We start from the raw sequence: 19,495 nt of genomic DNA, 5'->3' as shown, positions 1-19,495 counted from the left end.
CACCACAATGAGAACCCTGCGCACTGCAACGAAGAGTAGCCCCTGCTCGCCTCAACTAGAGAAAGCCCGCGTGCAATAACAAAGACCCAACACAGCCAGAAATAAAATAAATAAATAAAATAAATAAATTAAAAAAAAAAAAGGTGATAAACATTACTACATCTCTACATAAATTTTATATGGGGGAGGGTCCCAAGATGGCAGTGCAGGAAGATGCTAGACTCAGTACCTCCAGCAGACACACCATATTTACAGCTACATATGGATCATTTCCCTCTGAAAAAGGTCTAAAAATTAGATGATCCACTTCTCCACAACAAAGGATAAAAGCACCACATCGAGACAGGTAAGAAAGGCAGAGACACAATCTTGGCAAAAACCTTACCCCCAGCACAGCAACACACAATAGAGAGGGATCTCACCAGTTTGGTGCTTCCCCCAGAGGAGTGAGGGAGTTGGTGCCCACAACAGGCACCCCAATCCCTGGGATCTACACTGGAGAGGCAAGCCCCCAAAATGCCTGGCTTAGAAAACCAATGGGGGACTTCCCTGGTGGCGCAGTGGATAAGAATCCGCCTGCCAGAACTAGAACAAAAAATTTCACAATTTGTATGGAGACACAAAAGACCCCGAATAGCCAAAGCAATCTTGAGAACGAAAAATGGAGCTGGAGGAATCAGGCTCCCTGACTTCAGACTGTATTACAAAGCTACAGTAATCAAGACAGTTTGGTACTGGCACAAAAACAGAAATATAGATCAATGGAACAGGATAGAAAGCCCAGAGATAAACCCACGCACATATGGTCACCTTATCTTTGATAAAGGAGGCAAGCATATACAGTGGAGAAAAGACAGTCTCTTCAATAAGTGGTGCTGGGAAAATTGGACAGGTACATGTAAAAGTATGAAATTAGAACACTCCCTGACACCATACACAAAAATAAACTCAAAATGGATTAAAGGCCTAAGTGTAAGGCCAGACACTATCAAACTCTTAGAGGAAAACATAGGCAGAACACTCTATGACATAAATCGCAGCAAGATCCTTTTTGACCCAGCTCCTAGAGAAATGGAAATAAAAACACAAATAAACAAATGGGACCTAATGAAACTTAAAAGCTTTTGCACAGCAAAGGAAACCATAAACAAGACCAAAAGACAACCCTCAGAATGGGAGAAAATATTTGCAAATGAAGCAACTGACAAAGGATTAATCTCCAAGATTTACAAGCAGCTCATGCAGCTCAATAACAAAAAAACAAACAACCCAATCCAAAAATGGGCAGAAGACCTAAATAGACATTTCTCCAAAGAAGATATACAGATGGCCAACAGACACATGAAAGAATGCTCAACATCCTTAATCATTAGAGAAATGCAAATCAAAACTACAATGAGGGGCTTCCCTGGTGGTGCAGTGGTTAAGAATCTGACTGCCAACGCAGGGGACATGGGTTCGAGCCCTGGTCTGGGAAGATCCCACATGCCGCGGAGCGACTAGGTCCGTGAGCCACAACTACTGAGCCTGCGCGACTGGAGCCTGTGCTCCACCACAAGAGAGGCCGCGATAGTGAGAGGCCCGCGCACCGCGATGAAGAGTGGCCCCCGCTTGCCACAACTAGAGAAAGCCCTCGCACAGAAACGAAGACCCAACACAGCCAAAAAATAGATAAATAAATAAATAATAAAAGTGTTTAAAAAAAAAAAAACCATTGATCCTGGTCTAATCCCTTTATAAAAAAAAAAAAAAACTACAATGAGGTATCATCTCACACCGGTCAGAATGGCCATCATCAAAAAATCTAGAAACAATAAATGCTGGAGAGGGTGTGGAGAAAAGGGAACACTCTTGCACTGTTGGTGGGAATGTAAATTGATACAGCCACTATGGAGAACAGTATGGAGGTTCCTTAAAAAACTAAAAATAGAACTACCATACGACCCAGCAATTCCACTACTGGGCATATACCCTGAGAAAACCATAATTCAAAAAGAGTCATGTACCAAAATGTTCATTGCAGCTCTATTTACAATAGCCAGGACATGGAAGCAACCAAAGTGTCCATCATCGGATGAATGGATAAAGAAGATGTGGCACATATATACAATGGAATATTACTCAGCCATAAAAAGAAATGAAATGGAGGAATTTGTAATGAGATGGATGGAGTTAGAGTCTGTCATGCAGAGTGAAGTAAGTCAGAAAGAGAAAAACAAATACAGTATGCTAACACATATATATGGAATCTAAGGGAAAAAAATAAAAATAAAAAAGGTCATGAAGAACCTAGTGGCAAGATGGGAATAAAGACACAGACCTACTAAAGAATGGACTTGAGGATATGGGGAGGGGGAGGGGTAAGATGTGACAGGGTGAGAGAGTGTCATGGACATATATACACTACCAAATGTAAAATAGATAGCTAGTGGGAAGCAGCCGCATAGCACAGGGAGATCAGCTCGGTGCTTTGTGACCACCTAGAGGGGTGGAATGGGGAGGGTGGGAGGGAGGGAGATGCAAGAGGGAAGAGATATGGGAACATATGTATATGTATAACTGATTCACTTTGTTTTAAAGCAGAAACTAACACACCATTGTAAAGCAATTATACTTCAATAAAGATGTTAAAAAAAAAAAAAAAAAGAATCCGCCTGCCAATGCATGGGACACAGGTTCGAGCCCTGGTCCAGGAAGATCCCACACGCCGCGGAGCAGCTAAGCCTGTGCGCCACAACTACTGATCCCATGCGCCATAACTACTGAAGCCCACACACCTAGAGCCCATGCTCCGCAACAAGAGAAGCCACGACAATGAGAAGCCCTCGCACCACAACGAAGAACAGCCCCCGCTCGCCGCAACTAGAGAAAGCCCGCGCACAGCAACGAAGACCCAATGCAGCCAAAAATAAATAAAATTAAAAAAAAAAAAAAGAAAACCAATGGGACTGACATTCAAGGGACCCAAAGTGCTATAGGAAACTGAGATTCCCCTTTTAAAAGGCTCTTGTGGGGTCTCACTCGCCCCAAGCCCCAGCAAAAAACAGCAGTTTGAAAAGTGCCTAGACTAGGGACTTCCCTGGCGGTCCAGTGGTTAGGACTCCTCGCTTCCACTGCAGGGGTCCCAGGTTCGATCCCTGGTCAGGGAACTAAGATCCCGCAAGCCGCACAGTGTGGCCAAAAAAAAAGAAAAGAAAAGAAAGTGCCTAGACTACATGTAAGAAGACTTGTTTGCTAATCTAAAAGCATGCTGGAGGGGCAGGGGACAGCTGAAACTCTCCCAAGACACAGGCAGGGGCAGATGCCACTACTGTCCCCCCACCTACCCTGCTAGCACAAGCAGACACGCTTGGAAATGGCACCCCCCAGCCTTGCTCGGATAGGCAGGGGTAAGTGGTCGCAGCACCATCCCACTGCCTTCCTGAAGCCAGACTGGTTGCAGCACTCCCTCGCTCCCGGGCTGTGGCTGGCAAGCACGAGCAGCTGCAGCGTTCTTCCTCTCCCCGCCTAAAGCCAGCTCACTCACATAGGCAAGGCACTCTCCCACTGCACTGCTGAGAGCTGTAGGCACACGCAGCCTTTCTGACACTGGCCAGCAAGCCCTGCCCCCTACACTCACCAGCTGCCTTGCTGAAGCCAGCAGGTGTGTGCAATCCACACAGGGGACACCCCTTGATCACTTGGCCCCGGTGGCTAAGGGAGCTGGCAATACTGAGCTCCACGGGACTGTACCAGTTGGAAAGACAGTTCCTGGAAAGGCACACCGCCCCCCAGGGACTGCACAGACAGCACACTAAATAAAACGCCAGTCTTCCTGTGAAAAAGGCCTATTTACTTAGTTTGGAGCTTCAGCCTAAGGGATTTTCCACACATCTAGGAGCTAAGGAGGAGCACCCAGAGAACATAAGCAGGGAGACACCATCCCTGCACACCCCCTTGGCCTCACTACAGCTCAATAAGAACTCTCAGGAGCTCATACACTCGTCTAAGCAACTACGCACCCAGAGGACACCTCCAGATCTCCTGGAACAGAGGCAGGTAGGGATTTTGACTGTGGCTCTGCAGGACTGTATATATCTGCCTACTTTAAAGGCTGCTGCCTAAGTGTCTGGCTTCCCATCAGCCTGAAACGAGGTGATAAATGGGATTCCTCCCCTTGGAACACTAATAGGTCTTGGCACACGCTCCATAACAGGGACATATCAAGAATAAATCAGGCAGTTTAGACAATCACAAAGGTTCAAAAGACAAAGAAGACCTAGGGCAAGGTTGAATTAGAGGGCTAATCACCTACACAGGCCACTCTTCAAGACTGAGAGAGGTAGCTGTTTCCCCTAATACACAGAAACAAGCACAGAGTCAAGTAAAATGAGGAAATAGAGAAATAAGTTCCAAACAGAAGCACAAGACAAAAATCTCAGATTGATACAGAGATAAGTAATCTACCCAATAAAAACTTAAAGTAATGGTCATAAAAATGCTAACCAAACTTGGGAGAAGAATAGATGAACAGTGAGAACTTCAACAAAGAGACAGAAAATATAAGAAAGTACCAAACAGAAGTCACAAAGCTGAAGAATACAATAACTAAACTGAAAAATATCCTAGAGGGATTCAACATCAGATGGGATGAAGCAAAGAACAGATCAGCAAGCAGAAAGACAAAGCAATGAAACTCACCCAGACAGAGCAGCAAAAAGAAAAAGGAATTTAAAAAAATGAAGATAACTTATGGGACCTATAGGATAATATCAAGTGAAATAACACTCGCATTATAGGGGTCCCAAAAGGAGAAGAGAAAGAGGGGCAGAAAAGTTATCTGAAGAAATAATGGCTGTAAACTTCCTTAACCTGGGGAAGGAAACAGACATCCAGGTCCAAGAAGCCCAGAGAGTTCCAAATAAGAGGGTCCTCCACAGATCTTTCCTGGATAGCCACAGCTCTATTCCTGGCTTCTGCTGAGATGATTGATCCATGAGTCACATGCCTGATCTCTTCAGCAAACCATTGTTCAGCCACACCCTTGGCTTTTTTCCAGAGCATGATATATGGATAGTCTGAGAATTTTCCAAACCTTCAAGTTCTAGTTGTTGTTTTTTTTTTTGACTATCCCTATGTCTATTGTTTTTTTTAACACCTTTATTAGAGTATAATTGCTTTACAATGGTGTGTTAGTTTCTGCTTTATAACAAAGTGAATCAGCTATACATATACATATATCCCCATATCTCCTCCCTCTTGCATCTCCCTCCTACCTTCCCTATTCCACCCCTCTAGGTGGTCAAAAGCACTGAGGTGATCTCCCTGTGCTATGCAGCTGCTTCCTACTAGCTATCTATTTTACATTTGGTAGTATATATAAGTCCATGCCACTCTCTCACTTCGTCCCAGCTTACCCTTCCCCCTCCCCGTGCCCTCAAGTCCATTCTCTACGTCTGCGCCTTTATTCCTGTCCTGCCCGTAGGTTCTTCAGAACCTTTTTTTTTTTTTTTTAGATTCCATATATATGTATTAGCATACAGTATTTGTTTTTCTCTTTCTGACTTACTTTACTCTGTATAACAGACTCTAGGTCCATCCACCTCACTACAAATAACTCAATTTCATTTCTTTTTATGGCTGAGTAATATTCCATTGTATATATGTGCCACATCTTCTTTATCCATTCATCTGTCGATGGATACTTAGGTTGCTTCCATGTCCTACCTATTGTAAATAGAGCTGCAATGATCATTGCGTTACATGACTCTTTTTGAATTATGGTTTTCTCAGGGTATATGCCCAGCAGTGGGATTGCTGGGTCATATGGTAGTTCTATTTTTAGTTTTTTAAGGAACCTCGATACTGTTCTCCATAATGGCTGTATCAATTTACATTCCCACCAACAGTGCAAGAGGGTTCCCTTTTCTCCACACCCCCTCCAGCATTTATTGTTTGTAGATTTTTTGATGATAGCCATTCTGATTGGTGTGAGGTGACACTTCCTTGTAGTTTTGATTAGCCAAAACAATCTTGAGAAAAAAGAACAAAGCTAGAGGTATCATGCTCCCTGATTTTAAACTGTACTACAAAGCTATAATAATCAAACCAGTATGGTATTGGCATAAAAACAGACACATAGATCAATGGAACAGAAGAGAGAGCCTAGAAATAAACCTACACATATATGGTCAATTAATTTATGACAATGGAGGCAAGAATATACAGTGGGGAAAGGAGAGCCTCTTCTGTCCTTTAATAAGTAAACATTGTTGAGCAGCAAACTCAAGTGGAGGAACAAACTCAAGTGTTTTCTACAAATAACTAGTCAGGACTCTTTAAAAAAGTGTCAAGTTCGTTAAAGACAAGGAAAGACTGAGAAACTATCACAGAACATAGGAGACTAAGGAGACATGACTAAATTCAGTGTGGGATCCTGGGCTGGATCCTGAACCAGAAAGAGGGTATTAGTGGGAAAACTGGTGAAATTCAAATGAATATCCCATCAATGCTAATTGCCTGGTTTCAATCATTGTACTATGGTTTTATAAGATGTCAATACAAGGGGAAGCTGGGTAAAGGGTGTATGACAACTTTCTGTACTATTTTTTGCAACCTTTCTGTAACTGTCTTAGTCTGCTCAGGCTGCTATAACAAAACACCATAAACTGGGTGGCTTATTTTATTTTATTTTTAAAGTTTATTTATTTTATTTATTTTTGGCTGCATTGGATCTTCATTGCTGTGCGCAGGCTTTCTCTAGCTGTGTCAAGCAGGGGCTACTCTTCATTGCGGTGCGCAGGCTTCTCATTGCAGTGGCTTCTCTTGTTGTGCAGCATGGGCTCTAGGCGCACGGGCATCAGTAGTTGTGGAGCACAGGCTCAGTAGTTGTTGCTCGCAGGCTCAGTAATTGCGGAGCATGGGCTTAGTTGCTCCGTGGCATGTGGGATCTTCCCAGGCCAGGGATCAAACCCGTGTCCCCTGCATTGGCAGGCAGATTCTTAAACACTGCGCCACCAGTGTGGCTTATTTTTAAAAATTAAAATAAAAATAGGGATGTCCCTGGTGGTCCAGCGGTTAAGACTCCACGCTCCCAATGCAGGGGGCCTGGGTTCAATCCCTGGTCAGGGAACTAGAGCCCACATGCAGCAACTAAGAGCCCACATGCCAAAACTAAAGATCCCACATGCTGCAACTAAAGATCCCACATGTTGCAACTAAAGATCCCGCATGCAGCAATGAAGATCCCACACACGGCAGTGAAGATCCCGCGTGCCACAACTAAGATTTGGCGCAGTCAAATAAGTAAATAAATAAATAAAATTAGGGCTTCCCCGGTGGCTCAGTGGTTAAGAATCCGCCTGCCAATGCAGGGGACATGGGTTTGATCCCTGGTCCGGGAAGATCCCACATGTAGCGGAGCAACTAAGCCCATGTGCCACAACTACTGAGCCTGTGCACCACAACTACTGAAGCCTGTGCTCTTAGAGCCCGTGCTCCACAACAAGAAAAGCCACCACAATGAGAAGTCTGCACACCGCAACAAAGAGTAGCCCCTGGGTGCTGCAACTAGAGAAAGCCCACGTGCAGCAACAAAGACCCAATGCAGCCAAAAATTAATAAATAAAAATAAATTTTAAAAATTTTTTTAAAAACTAAAATTAAAATTAAAATTAAATGGTGTTGGGAAAACTGAACAGCTACATGCAAAAGAATGAAACTGGACCACTATCTTACACCATGTAAAAAAATTAACTGAAAATAAATTAAAGATTTGTATGAAAGACTTGAAACCATAAAACTCCTAGAAGAAAACACAGGTGGCAAGCTCCTTGGCATTGGTTTTAGTGATTTTTTTTTTCATCTGACTCTAAAGGCAAGGGAAACAAAGCAAAAATAAACAAATGGGACTACAGCAAACAAAAAGCTTTTGCACAGTGAAGGAAACCATCAACAATACAAAGAGGCAATCTACTGAATGGGAGAAGGTATTTGCAAAGCATATATCTGATAAGGGCTTGATATCCCATATACATAAAGAACTCACACAATTCAATAACAAAAAAACCTATTAAAAAATGGACAGATGATCTGAATAGACATTTTTCCAAAGAATACATATAGATGGCTAACAGACACATGATAAGACGCTCAACATCACTAATCATAAGGGAAATGCAAATCAAAACCACAATGAGATACCACCTCACACCTGTCAGAATGGCCACTGTGAAAAAGACAAGAAATAACAAGTGCTGATGAGGATGTGGTAAAAAGGGAACCCTTGTGTACTGTTGGTGGGAATGTAAATTGGTGCAGTCACTATGGAAAACAGTATGGAAGCTCCTCAAAAAATTACAAACAGATTTACCATATCATCCAACAATTCCACTGCTGGGTATCTATCCAAAAAAACACTAATTCAAAAAGATATATGCACCCCTATATTCACTGCAGCATTATTTACAATAAACAAGACATGGAAACAACCTAAATGTCCATCAACAGATGAATGGATAGAGAAGATGTGGTATATGTATACAATGGAATACTACTCAGCCATTTAAAAAGAATGAAATCTTGCCATTTGTAACAATATGGATGGACCTTAAGGGTATTAAGCTGAATGAAATAAGTCAAAGAAAGACAAATAGCACATGATTTCACTTATACATGGAATCTAAAAAACAAAACAAACAAACCAAAACAAAATGCAGACTCATACAGAGATCAGATGGGTGGCTGCCAGAGGAGAAGGACAAAGTGGGTGAAGGTGATCAAGTAGTACAAACTTCCAGTTATAAAATAAATAAGTCATAGGGATATAAAGTACAGCATGGGGAACACAGTCAATAATATTGTATTAACTTTGTATGGTGAAGGACGGTAACCAGACTTATTGTGGTTATCATTTTGCAGTGTATACAAATGCAGAATCACTGTATTGAATCACTATACTGTATCTAAAACTAATGTAATAATGTATGTCAATTATACCTCAATAAAAAGCAATTTATTTATATTGATAGGGATTTATGCCCGAATAGCCAAACATTTTAAATAATTTTCTGAGAGCCAAGAACACTGAGAGAAGAGCCAGATTTTAAGTACTAGGCACAGCAAAGAATTGAATCCATAAGTTAACTAGGGTATTCCTTTCCAAATTCTTTTTAACACTTAAAAGTCCTATCAGCAGAAACAGCAGACAAAAGACGTAAGCGACTGTGTTTGAAACTGAAATGAAACTCTAATATCGACAAAGGTTTGTCTGTATACTTATTAAAATGCTGAGATAGAACAGCATCTAGCAAGACCGAACAGAAGTTACAGCAAAATCAAGTAGCAGTGACTCAGAACTGGACAGAACAAGAGCCTGCCTGGTATTTAACTACAATAGGGAATATCATTGCTAGCTACTCTGAGCATTCTTCCTTCCCCATTCCTATACTTCATGTTCCTATGCATGAAACAGGATCAGCTTCTGAGAAAAATCAAACACCTAATACTTTTTGAAAAATAAATAAGGGGAATCATTAGCACTGACCTTCCTATTATCACTGCGTCACTCCTCTCTCGAAACCATTTCCTAACCCTGCCACTTTTTCCTTCTTTCCTCACAGACTGTCCCCCCTTCCTGAGGTCAACTTTATTTTTCTGCTCATCATTCCCAAAATGTGCACAACCTTGATGTGTTTTTGCTTATACAGACTGCCCGCTCTCTTGGACAAAGCTCAGGGTGGTGAATATTTATCCTGCTATGGATGCTGTTTACCCCTGTCTCTTATTATAACACACGGATGAAATAACCAAAAGAAAAAAGACAGCAAAACATAAAGAAAACTTGTAAAGTTGTGTTTGATCATATTTTTACCAATTATTATTAGCCCACAACAATGGAGGAGGAGAAATGCTGTCTTAATTGTTTTAATACTTGATTAGTGCTATATGCATTAATAATATTAATACCTGCTCTTCTATCATTTCTTTCAACATCAATACAAAACACCGGTATTCTCTCCTTTTTCTCCTTCCTTTCAGAGGAGGTATCTTCAAAAAAGTCTACATATGGAATGCTAATTTTCCATGCAGCAAGGTTTCGAGGAGTATTAGGTGTGTTCACAGCTTCCACTGGAGAATCATCTTCCATTACAACTATACCTTCTTCAATCTGGAAAAAAATCATCAGAAAAAAAATTTAATACTTCCAGGACCTTTACACCTATAGCATATGAGATACAACTACAAAGTAATATGCCCATATAAAGTCTATAATTTTTTAATACTTTTGAAATTAAGTGATATAAAATTTTCTACTGAAAAGGTTAAGGATAAAAAACTAAAACTAACAAGTTACTAGAATCAACTCCAGGTTTTGTTGCATCACCAAGATATGAAAATTCAACAGAAAATAAGACACTTCAGCAATTACTGGAAAAGATATTTAAAATACACAAATACAGAAAAATATTTAACTCTGGTAATAAGAAGTAGAAATTACTGTACTGATATCTTTTATTTAGGAATGTAAAATTTTATGATAACAGCCACTGATGGAAACTGCACAGATAAACTGGATGTGCACTATATTGTTGGTTACAAGATACACCTGTACAATCCTTTTAGAAAGCGTTTTGGCAATATACATTTATCAATATAAGAAGCCATAAAACGGTTTCAACCAAGTTAATTCCATTTCTGGCAACTTATTCTAACACAAGCATTTATTTTAGACAAATTTTTTTAAACTGTGAAAAAGGCACAAGTGTAAATATATTCACTGCAGCATTAAATAATATAAAATTAGAAAAAAGGTCTGAAAGGGACCCACCTCTATAGAATTAAGATTGTTTTTTCATCTCCTGGCTTCTAAAATTTTAATAATATAAATATTTAAATAAATATTCTTTAAAATATTACTTGAAGAACAATTATTTTAAAAAAGCAGTGTTAAACATGTTCTAGAAATAAACATGCAGAAAGAAGGGGAAAAAAATGTCTGTCCTTCATTAAATCGGAAAAGAATCTCTGAACTGGCACATTATAACACCTGGTCACCTAGACATCTCTGATTCATGTTAAAGGGGGCAAAATTTTACAGATAAAACACAACCATCTTGAACACACTTTTTTAAGGAAATGAGTCAAAGGTTGTAGCACTTAAGAGAATTCTGAACAGTCTAGTCAAACCAGTAGAGAAGAGGTATTTCTTTCGAGAATTCTAGCACCCCACCTTCACTCTCCATTCTACTCTCTTCCCACACCTGGTAGCCAACTCTCTTCTAAGTGAATTCTTTTCCTCTCCCACTAAGTCCCTTGGCAATTATCCCTTTTTCTGTTCCTGTCCTAAAATGGCTTTCTGTCACCCCTAATAAGACTGTTAAGAATCTTAGGAAGACTTCTTAATGCTCTGTTGAAAACAAAAATGTCTTCCAGGCCTAAAACAATGAAACTGTAAAAACAGATGGTAAGTGTTGGTTCTTGCCTTTTGGGGACAAGGCTATCTCCTTACAAACCTGGAAGAAAAACAGAGAAGCATGTGTGAGGGAAACACCCACTCCACTGCTTGGAATCTGAGGTACAGGGCAGCATTTTCCATGGTTATTACAACTGTAATTTTGTTAACAGACTTGGCTTTTGAAAAGAAATGGTAAAATGAATCATAAAATGATAGAAAATTTAACAAGCTGACTAAAAGCCAAGAAATGGGACATTCTTAAATAAAAATCAATCTAAGAAACAAAATAGAAAAAAAATCTTAGCAACATAAAAATATCAATAAAAGACAAAGGACAAAGTTTTATATTTTATTACTGCTACCATTTAAAAGGTGTTTATATCAAAAAAAGTAAATGAAAAATCTCTAGGGCAATATTTCTCTAAGAATTTTCAGGGATTCCTTTAATATTATTTAAAAGTATATAACCAAAATTTTATAAAAAGGAAAACCAAGTGCTTTCTCACTTTCAAACAGATGTTCCCTCTACAAAGAAGATGGGGAATAAAACAGGCAGAGGATAAAAGGCAAAGAGGTGTCCCCCTATTTCCTTGAGAAATACTATAATTTAACTCATTATTAGCTTTTCCTATGTGGGGATAACTGCCAATATACCAATGGGCATATTACGTTCCAGAAGTTTATTTGTGAAATCAGTTCTGAACTTGGACAGAAATGCATTTTCAGACTGACCCAACCTTACATAGAAGACTTTGGTTCCCAGGCCAGTATACATATGCCAATTTAACCTATAATTTATCTGATAGTATTAGAACACTGTATAGTATTTAATGCACTTACTGTGTGCTGGGCACTGTCCCAAGTGCTTCATATATATCACTTATTAATCCTCACAACACCCATATACAAGCTAGATACTATTATCCCCATTTCACATCTGAGGAAATTAAATCAAAATAAAATTAAGCAATTTACGCAAGGTCACACAGCAAGGAGGCACTGCTACCAAATGATCACGTCAAGTGGATCCTTTTTCTAAAAAAATAAAAATCTTCCAGGTCTCAATTTTGGATCACATACCACTTTAGCCCTGGCAGTGAGACTGGCAATTTCCCTTTCCCATACACTTCCTAAACAAGGCAAAGGAGATTTCCCCGAGGTCCCACAGTTTAGAACTAGCACAGCACCCCCAAATCCTAAGTGGGACTATCTTGGTCTGGGTTGACACCCTAGCTACCTCCTGTCTTTTCTCTTCAGAGTACTAACGATTAGTTTGCCCTCTTACCCTACTTTCCATCATTACTATCTTTGTTGCCAATCAAGAATTTCCAAGACAACCCTCAGAATGGGAGAAAATATTTGCAAATGAAGCAACTGACAAGGGATTAATCTCCAAAATATACAAACAGCTCATGCAGCTCAGTATCAAAAAAATAAATAACCCAATCAAAAAATGGGCGGAAGATCTAAATAGACATTTCTCCAAAGAAGACATACAGATGGGGCTTCCCTGGTGGCGGAGTGGTTGAGAGTCTGCCTGCCAATGCAGGGGACGTGGGTTCGAGCCCTGGTCTGGGAAGATCCCACATGCCACGGAGCAGCTGTGCCCGTGAGCCACAACTACTGAGCCTGCGCATCTGGAGCCTGTGCTCTGCAACAAGAGAGGCCGCGACAGTGAGAGGCCCGCACAGAGCGATGAAGAGTGGCGCCCGGCTTGCTGCAACTAGAGAAAGCCCTCGCATAGAAACGAAGACCCAACACCACAAAAAATAAATAAATAAATAAATAGATTTTTTGTTTTAAGAAAAGAAGACATACAGATGGCCAAAAAGCAAATAAAAAGATGCTCAACATCACTATTAGAGAAATGCAAATCAAAACTACAATGAGGTATCACCTCACACCAGTGAGAATGGCCATCATCAAAAAATCTACAAACAGGACTTCCCTGGTGGCCCAGTGGCTAAGAATCTGCCTGCCAATGCAGGGGACACGGGTTCGATCCCTGGTCCAGGAAGATCCCACATGCCGTGGAGCAACTAAGCCCGTGTGCCGCAACTACTGAGCCTGTGCTCTAGAGACCGCGAGCCACAACTACTGAAGCCCGCATGCCTAGAGCCTGTGCTCTGCAACAAGAGAAGCCACTGCAGTGAGAAACCCGCACACTGCAATGAAGAGCAGCCCCTGCTTGCTGCAACTAGAGGAAGCCCGCACACAGCAACGAAGACCCAATGCAGACAAAAATAAATTGAAAAATTAAAAAAAAAAATCTACAAACAAATGCTGGAGAGGGTGTGGAGAAAAGGGAACCCTCCTACGCTGTTGGTAGGAATGTAAATTGGTACAGCCACTATGGAGAACAGTATGGAGGGTCCTTAAAAAACTAAAAATAGAACTACCGTATGACCCAGCAATCCCACTCTTAGGCATATACCCAGAGGAAACTATAATTCAAAAAGATACATGCACCCCAATGTTCACTGCAGCACTATTTACAATAGCCAGGACATGGAAGCAACCTAAATGTCCATCAACAGAGGAATGGATAAAGAAGATGTGGTATGTATATACAATGGAATATTACTCAGCCATAAAAAACAAAAAAATAATGCCATTTGCAACAACATGGATGGACCCAGAGATTGTCACACTGAGTGAAGTAAGTCAGACACAGAAAGACAAATATCACATGATATCACTTATATGTGGAATCTAAAAAAAAAAAAAGCGTACAAATGAACTTATTTACAAAACAGAAGTAGAGTCACAGATGTAGAAAACAAACTTATGGTTAACGGGATAAGGTGGGGGATAAACTGGGAGACAGACTGACATATACACACTACTATATATAAAATAGATAACTAATAAGAACCTGCTGTATAGCACAGGGAACTCTATTCAACACTATGTAATGGCCTATATGGGAAAAGAATCTAGAAAAAAAAAAAAGAGTGTATATGTGTATATGTATAACTCATTCGCTTTGCTGTACACCTGATACTAACACAACATTGTAAATCAACTATACTCCAATAAAAATTAAACAAAAAACTATACTTCAATAAAAAATAAGTAAATAAAGACCAATAAAGAATTTCCTTCCTCCTTGGGCCACTATAAAACAGAACAAACTTTCTCAGCTTTTTAAAGATAGCCTCCTGGATTTGCCTGGTGGTGCAGTGGTTAAGAATTCACCTGCCAATGCAGGGGACAAGGGTTCGATCCCTGGTCCAGAAGATCCCACATGCCACAGAGCAACTAAGCCCGTGTGCCACGACTACTGATCCTGCACTTTAGAGCCCGCGAGCCACAACTACTGAAGCCCATGAGCCTAGAGCCCGTACAGACAAAAAAAAAAAAAAAGCCTCCTATTCCTGAAGCAAAACTATAGCTTGTATTTCAAGCAATTGGGAAGAACAAAAAAGAAAAAACTACATCTTTCCCCATAAAAATTATGTTTCGAGTTCACAATAACATGAGTAAATGCTTTTGTTATATTGTTATATTTAAGTTATATTTTGTTATATTAAGTGGGCAGAGATCAGGATAGCAATCTATATATAGCCTAATTTATGGGGGTGGGAAGGGGAAAGATATTTTTAAAAAACAGAATCACAAGAATGTTAATAGAAGTAGTTATTGGGTGGCAGAATTATGGGTGGTATTTTAAATTTTTTTCTACTTTTCTATACTATTAAAAAATTGAGATGCTTAAAATCTAAAAACATAAACATTGTTTTTTTAAAAGACTCCCTCCACTAGTCTACTGTCTCTCTTCTACCCATACTTTTAAGGAAAAATATGGGCATAAAGATAAAAAGAATGCTGTATTTGGATTATCTAAAAAGAAAAAAAATTAAATAAGTTTTTCTTCCATTAAAATTATTATGACGAAGCAATGAATCTTTTTAACAATTTATCAGTGCAAAGGGACAAAGGTTGAAAGGAAGGGGTAAAGAGGAAAAATAGGTTTATTTACTCTTCTCTCCCCACTTCCTTCTTCTTGGTCATTACCAATCCAATCACTAATATTCATCCCTTTTATACTCAGGATAGTAAATTTCTTAAGAGCAAAGTTTAGGTCTTAATCACCTTTTTATCTCCAGTGCTGAGATATTAAAAGGCAAAATGAAGATCCAGGATGTCTGTTCAATAAAGATTTTTTAAACAAATGCAAAGTACAAATGAGACAATATCTGCCTTTATAGAACTCACTAATTGGTAGGAAAGACAATCATAAACATACTTTCAAATACATAAATTAAATCGTAATTTCAGGGAATTCCCTGGCAGTCCAGTGGTTAGGACTCGGAGCTTTCACTGCCAGGGCCCGGGTTCGATCCCTGGTGGGGGAACTAAGATCCCACAAGTCCTGCTGCACAGCCAAAAAAAAAAATCGTAATTTCAAACACAACCTGGTACATGTTTTAACATATGATCTAACAGAAGCAAAAAAAGGAGGGAATGTTCAATTCTGCTTGGGGACTCAGGTAGGGGCTTATGGGAAGCAACTAGATTCTGAAAGATAAGTATGAATTTTCTAGGTAAATAAAGGGGAAAAAAAGGCATTTCAAGCAAAACAACATGTGAAAAGACAGAGAAATAAAATAGCATGGAGGGTGTAATGTGCTTATAAATCTGGGATCTTGTTAAAATGTAAATTATGATTCAGTAGGTCTAGGATGAAGCCTGAGATTCTGTATCGATAACAAGTTCCTAGCTAATGCTGATGTTGTTGATCCACAGATCACAGTTTGAATATCAAGGGGTCAGGCAGGACATCTATTAACACAACTCCGTATGCCTGGCCCATGTGGTTAGAAAGAGATAAGATCAGGATATGAAGTAAAAGCTTAATCAAAACATGGTAAATTGTTTGACTATTAGAAGTATATCAGCTTAACAGAAACCATCTGGCCTTAGTAAGCAATAACTTAGTGCTCAGAAATTTAAAAAATTAGATTAGCACCATGAAACTATAATGACTACTGAAAGAATGGGAAACAAAAACAAAATCTGAAGTAAGAAGTAAGATAAAAAAAAAATAAAAAATTAAAAAAATTAAAAAAATAAATAAATAAAAATTAAAAAATTAAAAAAAAAAAAGAAGTAAGATTAAAAAAAAGGGAAAAAACAAGTGTAACCAATTTTTTATGCCACTTCAAGCCTGAAATTATACATACATCAAACTGAAGAATTTTTACTTACAAAGTCATCTTCACCTTCAGCTAAGCCATAATTAGGCAACATAGCTCCCTCCATTGTGGTGCTCTTGAAGACTCCTTTAATTTTGCTACCTATTCGGCTGATTCCAAATGATTCTCCTCTCTTCTGTGTGCTCCTAAATATTAAACAAAAATGTATCAAGAACACAGTAAATTATTACATTATCACAACGGTCCAGTTTACTGCAAACAATAATAAAAATGGTTGCAAGGGCTTCCCTGGTGGCGCAGTGGTTAAGAATCCGCCTGCCAATGCAGGGGACACGGGTTCGAGCCCTGGCCCGGGAAGATCCCACATGCCGCGGAGCAACTAAGCCCGTGCGCCACAACTACTGAGCCTGAGCTCTAGAGCCCGCGAGCCACAACTACTGAAGCCTGTGTGCCGCAACTACTGAAGCCTGCGCGCCTAGAGCCTGTGCTCCGCGACAAGAGAAGCCACCGCAATGAGAAGCCTGCGCCCCACAACAAAGAGTAGCCCCCGCTCACTGCAACTAGAGAAAGCCCGCGTGCAGCAGCAAAGACCCAATGCAACCAAAAATTAAATAAATGAATAAATAAATAAATTAAAAAAAAAAAAAAAAAATGGTTGCAAAAAAGGGTAAACTGAAGGTATAGCTAAACATAACTTTTTGGAGTTCTCAGTCATAGATTGTCTCAACATCTCGATAGCCAAAAGTGACAGAACATTTAAAGTTTAAATTTGAGGGGATGAATAAATGGGACAATATTTATTAACAAACATTTGAAATTTACCTACTATTTAACCTTAAAACATTAACTGAACTAAAAAGAATAAAAGATGAGAGCCCCCTAGTGGTATATATTTCTTACTGCCACACATTTTTTGAAATAAATTAAAAATGTGGTTAAGACCAATGTTCAAAATAGACTATCCTATTCGAACTGTACTGTACTGCTAAAAAAGCACAGTGTAACAGAAAAAAAAAAAAATTATGACCTTCTCAGTACTTCATTTTTAGATGGAAAAACAAATTCTGAAAATTTTCTTCAACTTTATAATCATATAAATACTCAAAAGAAGAATGAAGTATAAAATACACCATATATAACTTCAAAATAATAACAAGAAAAGATAAAATGCCAAAGGGAAGGGTTAGCAATGAACATAAAGATAAAAGCAAATGTAGCCTAAGGAAGAAGCTTGCTCTGCCATATATATTAAATAATGGTTTTGTAATTTTTTTCAAAAGTGAATTTCTAAAAGCAGAAATAGCTGAAAAGCAACAATAAAAATATGCCAAAAAGCAGCAAAAATTTCTTGCAATACAGCCTACTTACTGCCCCATGTTTCAACAAATAAAAACATAACTTTTATCCAATTTAAAACTCACTATGTAATATTGCCCTTACAACAGATGTCCAAAGAAAAATGACCATTTTAAAATTCAAGGAGGTTGGTGTTGAAGGCCTAACTTAACGAATAGCTATTATTCCTATAAGAAAATGTATTTATAAAAATAATGCAACAGTTACAGAAATAAAAGTAAATTGATCAAGTGTCAAATGCACTAGGTATATTAGTGATATGTGCATCTTATACATGTTCAAGGAGTAAATCAAACTTATTTTAAAACTGGAAAAACTCTAATAGTAAGTAGTAGTAGTAAAAAGGATACTTAAACTAGAATATTGTTTTATTTAAACAAGCATGCAATTAGTTTTTTTTTAAAAATCCAGGATTGTAAATATAACTTTCTCTGAGAGAAGAAATGTTTCTGAAAACAAATATGAAAATGTTAACAAAATATTATTAAAATCTCTAGAATCTAGATAAATTATGCTAGTCTCTAAGACCTAGATAGATTATAAAACAGTTGGGCTTTTCGAAATGACATATTTTTTAAATATTTCACTTGTGATTACACCCAGAAATACTGAAATATTGCACTTCTTGCTTTAAAAAAAGTTCTTTAAACACAAATAATTCTAAAAGAAATTTAGCAAGATCAATAACAACAACAACAACAAATGAGTCAATAGCCTTAAAAAGCTAAATACTGGATTTTTCACTTTATTTTTATGCTGACATTTTTATTTTCTGATGACATATATAATGCTATTTCAAAAAGGAGACCTCTAGAATAAAAGTAGAGGTTAATCTTAAAAGGATGCCCCAGGGTGTTCCCTGGTGGCCTAGTGGTTAGGATTCTGGGCCTTCACTGCCCTGGCCCAGGTTCAATCCCTGGTCCAGGAACTAAGATCCCTCAAGCTGTGCGGTGTGGCCAAAAAAAAAAAAGAAAAGGATACCCCAAATAGCTGATATAAAGGCAGTAATTGGAGTTAAACAGATAATTTATACAGAAAAGAATCACATGCTATCTCAAGACTTACCGAAAATCATCCAAACTTAGGCTACTTCTGCAATAACAGATATGTGAAATTACACAAGGAAAAGAGAAAGAGAAAGCCCAGATATTAAACAAGTTTCACTTTAGAACATAAAATTTAAAAGCTTTAAAAGTTACACAGATGGATAGCATTCATCTTCACAAAGAAAGGAATTCTTATGAACAACTTGATAAAGGAAAGAGAAACGAACACAATGGCTATTTTGGGGGGATTGGGATCTGAATTCTAGATCATCTTAAAGAAAGTTTTTAAAAACTCAGTATGTCAGGAAATAATTCTGGTTTTTTGCCCTCATTTAGGCAAACCATTTGTTTGATACAGTGGAAAATATTCAGAGACTAAGCCACCAAACACTTGGCATAGAAAACAAACTTGTATTTTCTAATATGGAATTCATGTCTATATTAGATATAATTGTGCACGCTCCACACATTTTCAGTTTGAGTATTTTTTAAAGTTATGT

General features: G+C 38.6%; 1 protein-coding gene across 5 annotated transcripts in view; it reads right to left on the bottom strand.

The window, feature by feature from the left end:
- The window catches only part of SNX14 (sorting nexin 14), a 72,360-nt gene that overhangs the window by 15,323 nt on the left and 37,542 nt on the right, over positions 1 to 19,495 (bottom strand). For 3 of the 5 annotated variants that reach the window (XM_028162306.2, XM_028162305.2, XM_007195912.3), the window contains exons 16-18: positions 19,015 to 19,041; positions 16,646 to 16,778; positions 9,946 to 10,147 (exon numbers count right to left, since the gene is read on the bottom strand). In XM_028162306.2, the coding sequence (XP_028018107.1) occupies positions 9,946 to 10,147; positions 16,646 to 16,778; positions 19,015 to 19,041 (362 nt within the window). The remainder of the gene's footprint in view (positions 1 to 9,945; positions 10,148 to 16,645; positions 16,779 to 19,014; positions 19,042 to 19,495) is intronic. The other 2 variants (XM_007195914.3, XM_007195913.3) reach the window with 1 other exon arrangement.

This window comes from Balaenoptera acutorostrata, chromosome 14, assembly GCF_949987535.1.
Source record: "Balaenoptera acutorostrata chromosome 14, mBalAcu1.1, whole genome shotgun sequence".
In the NCBI taxonomy this organism is placed as follows: Eukaryota; Metazoa; Chordata; class Mammalia; order Artiodactyla; family Balaenopteridae; genus Balaenoptera; species Balaenoptera acutorostrata.
The sequence above is the reverse complement of the archived record's forward strand: the minus strand, read 5'-3'. Positions and strand labels throughout refer to the sequence as shown.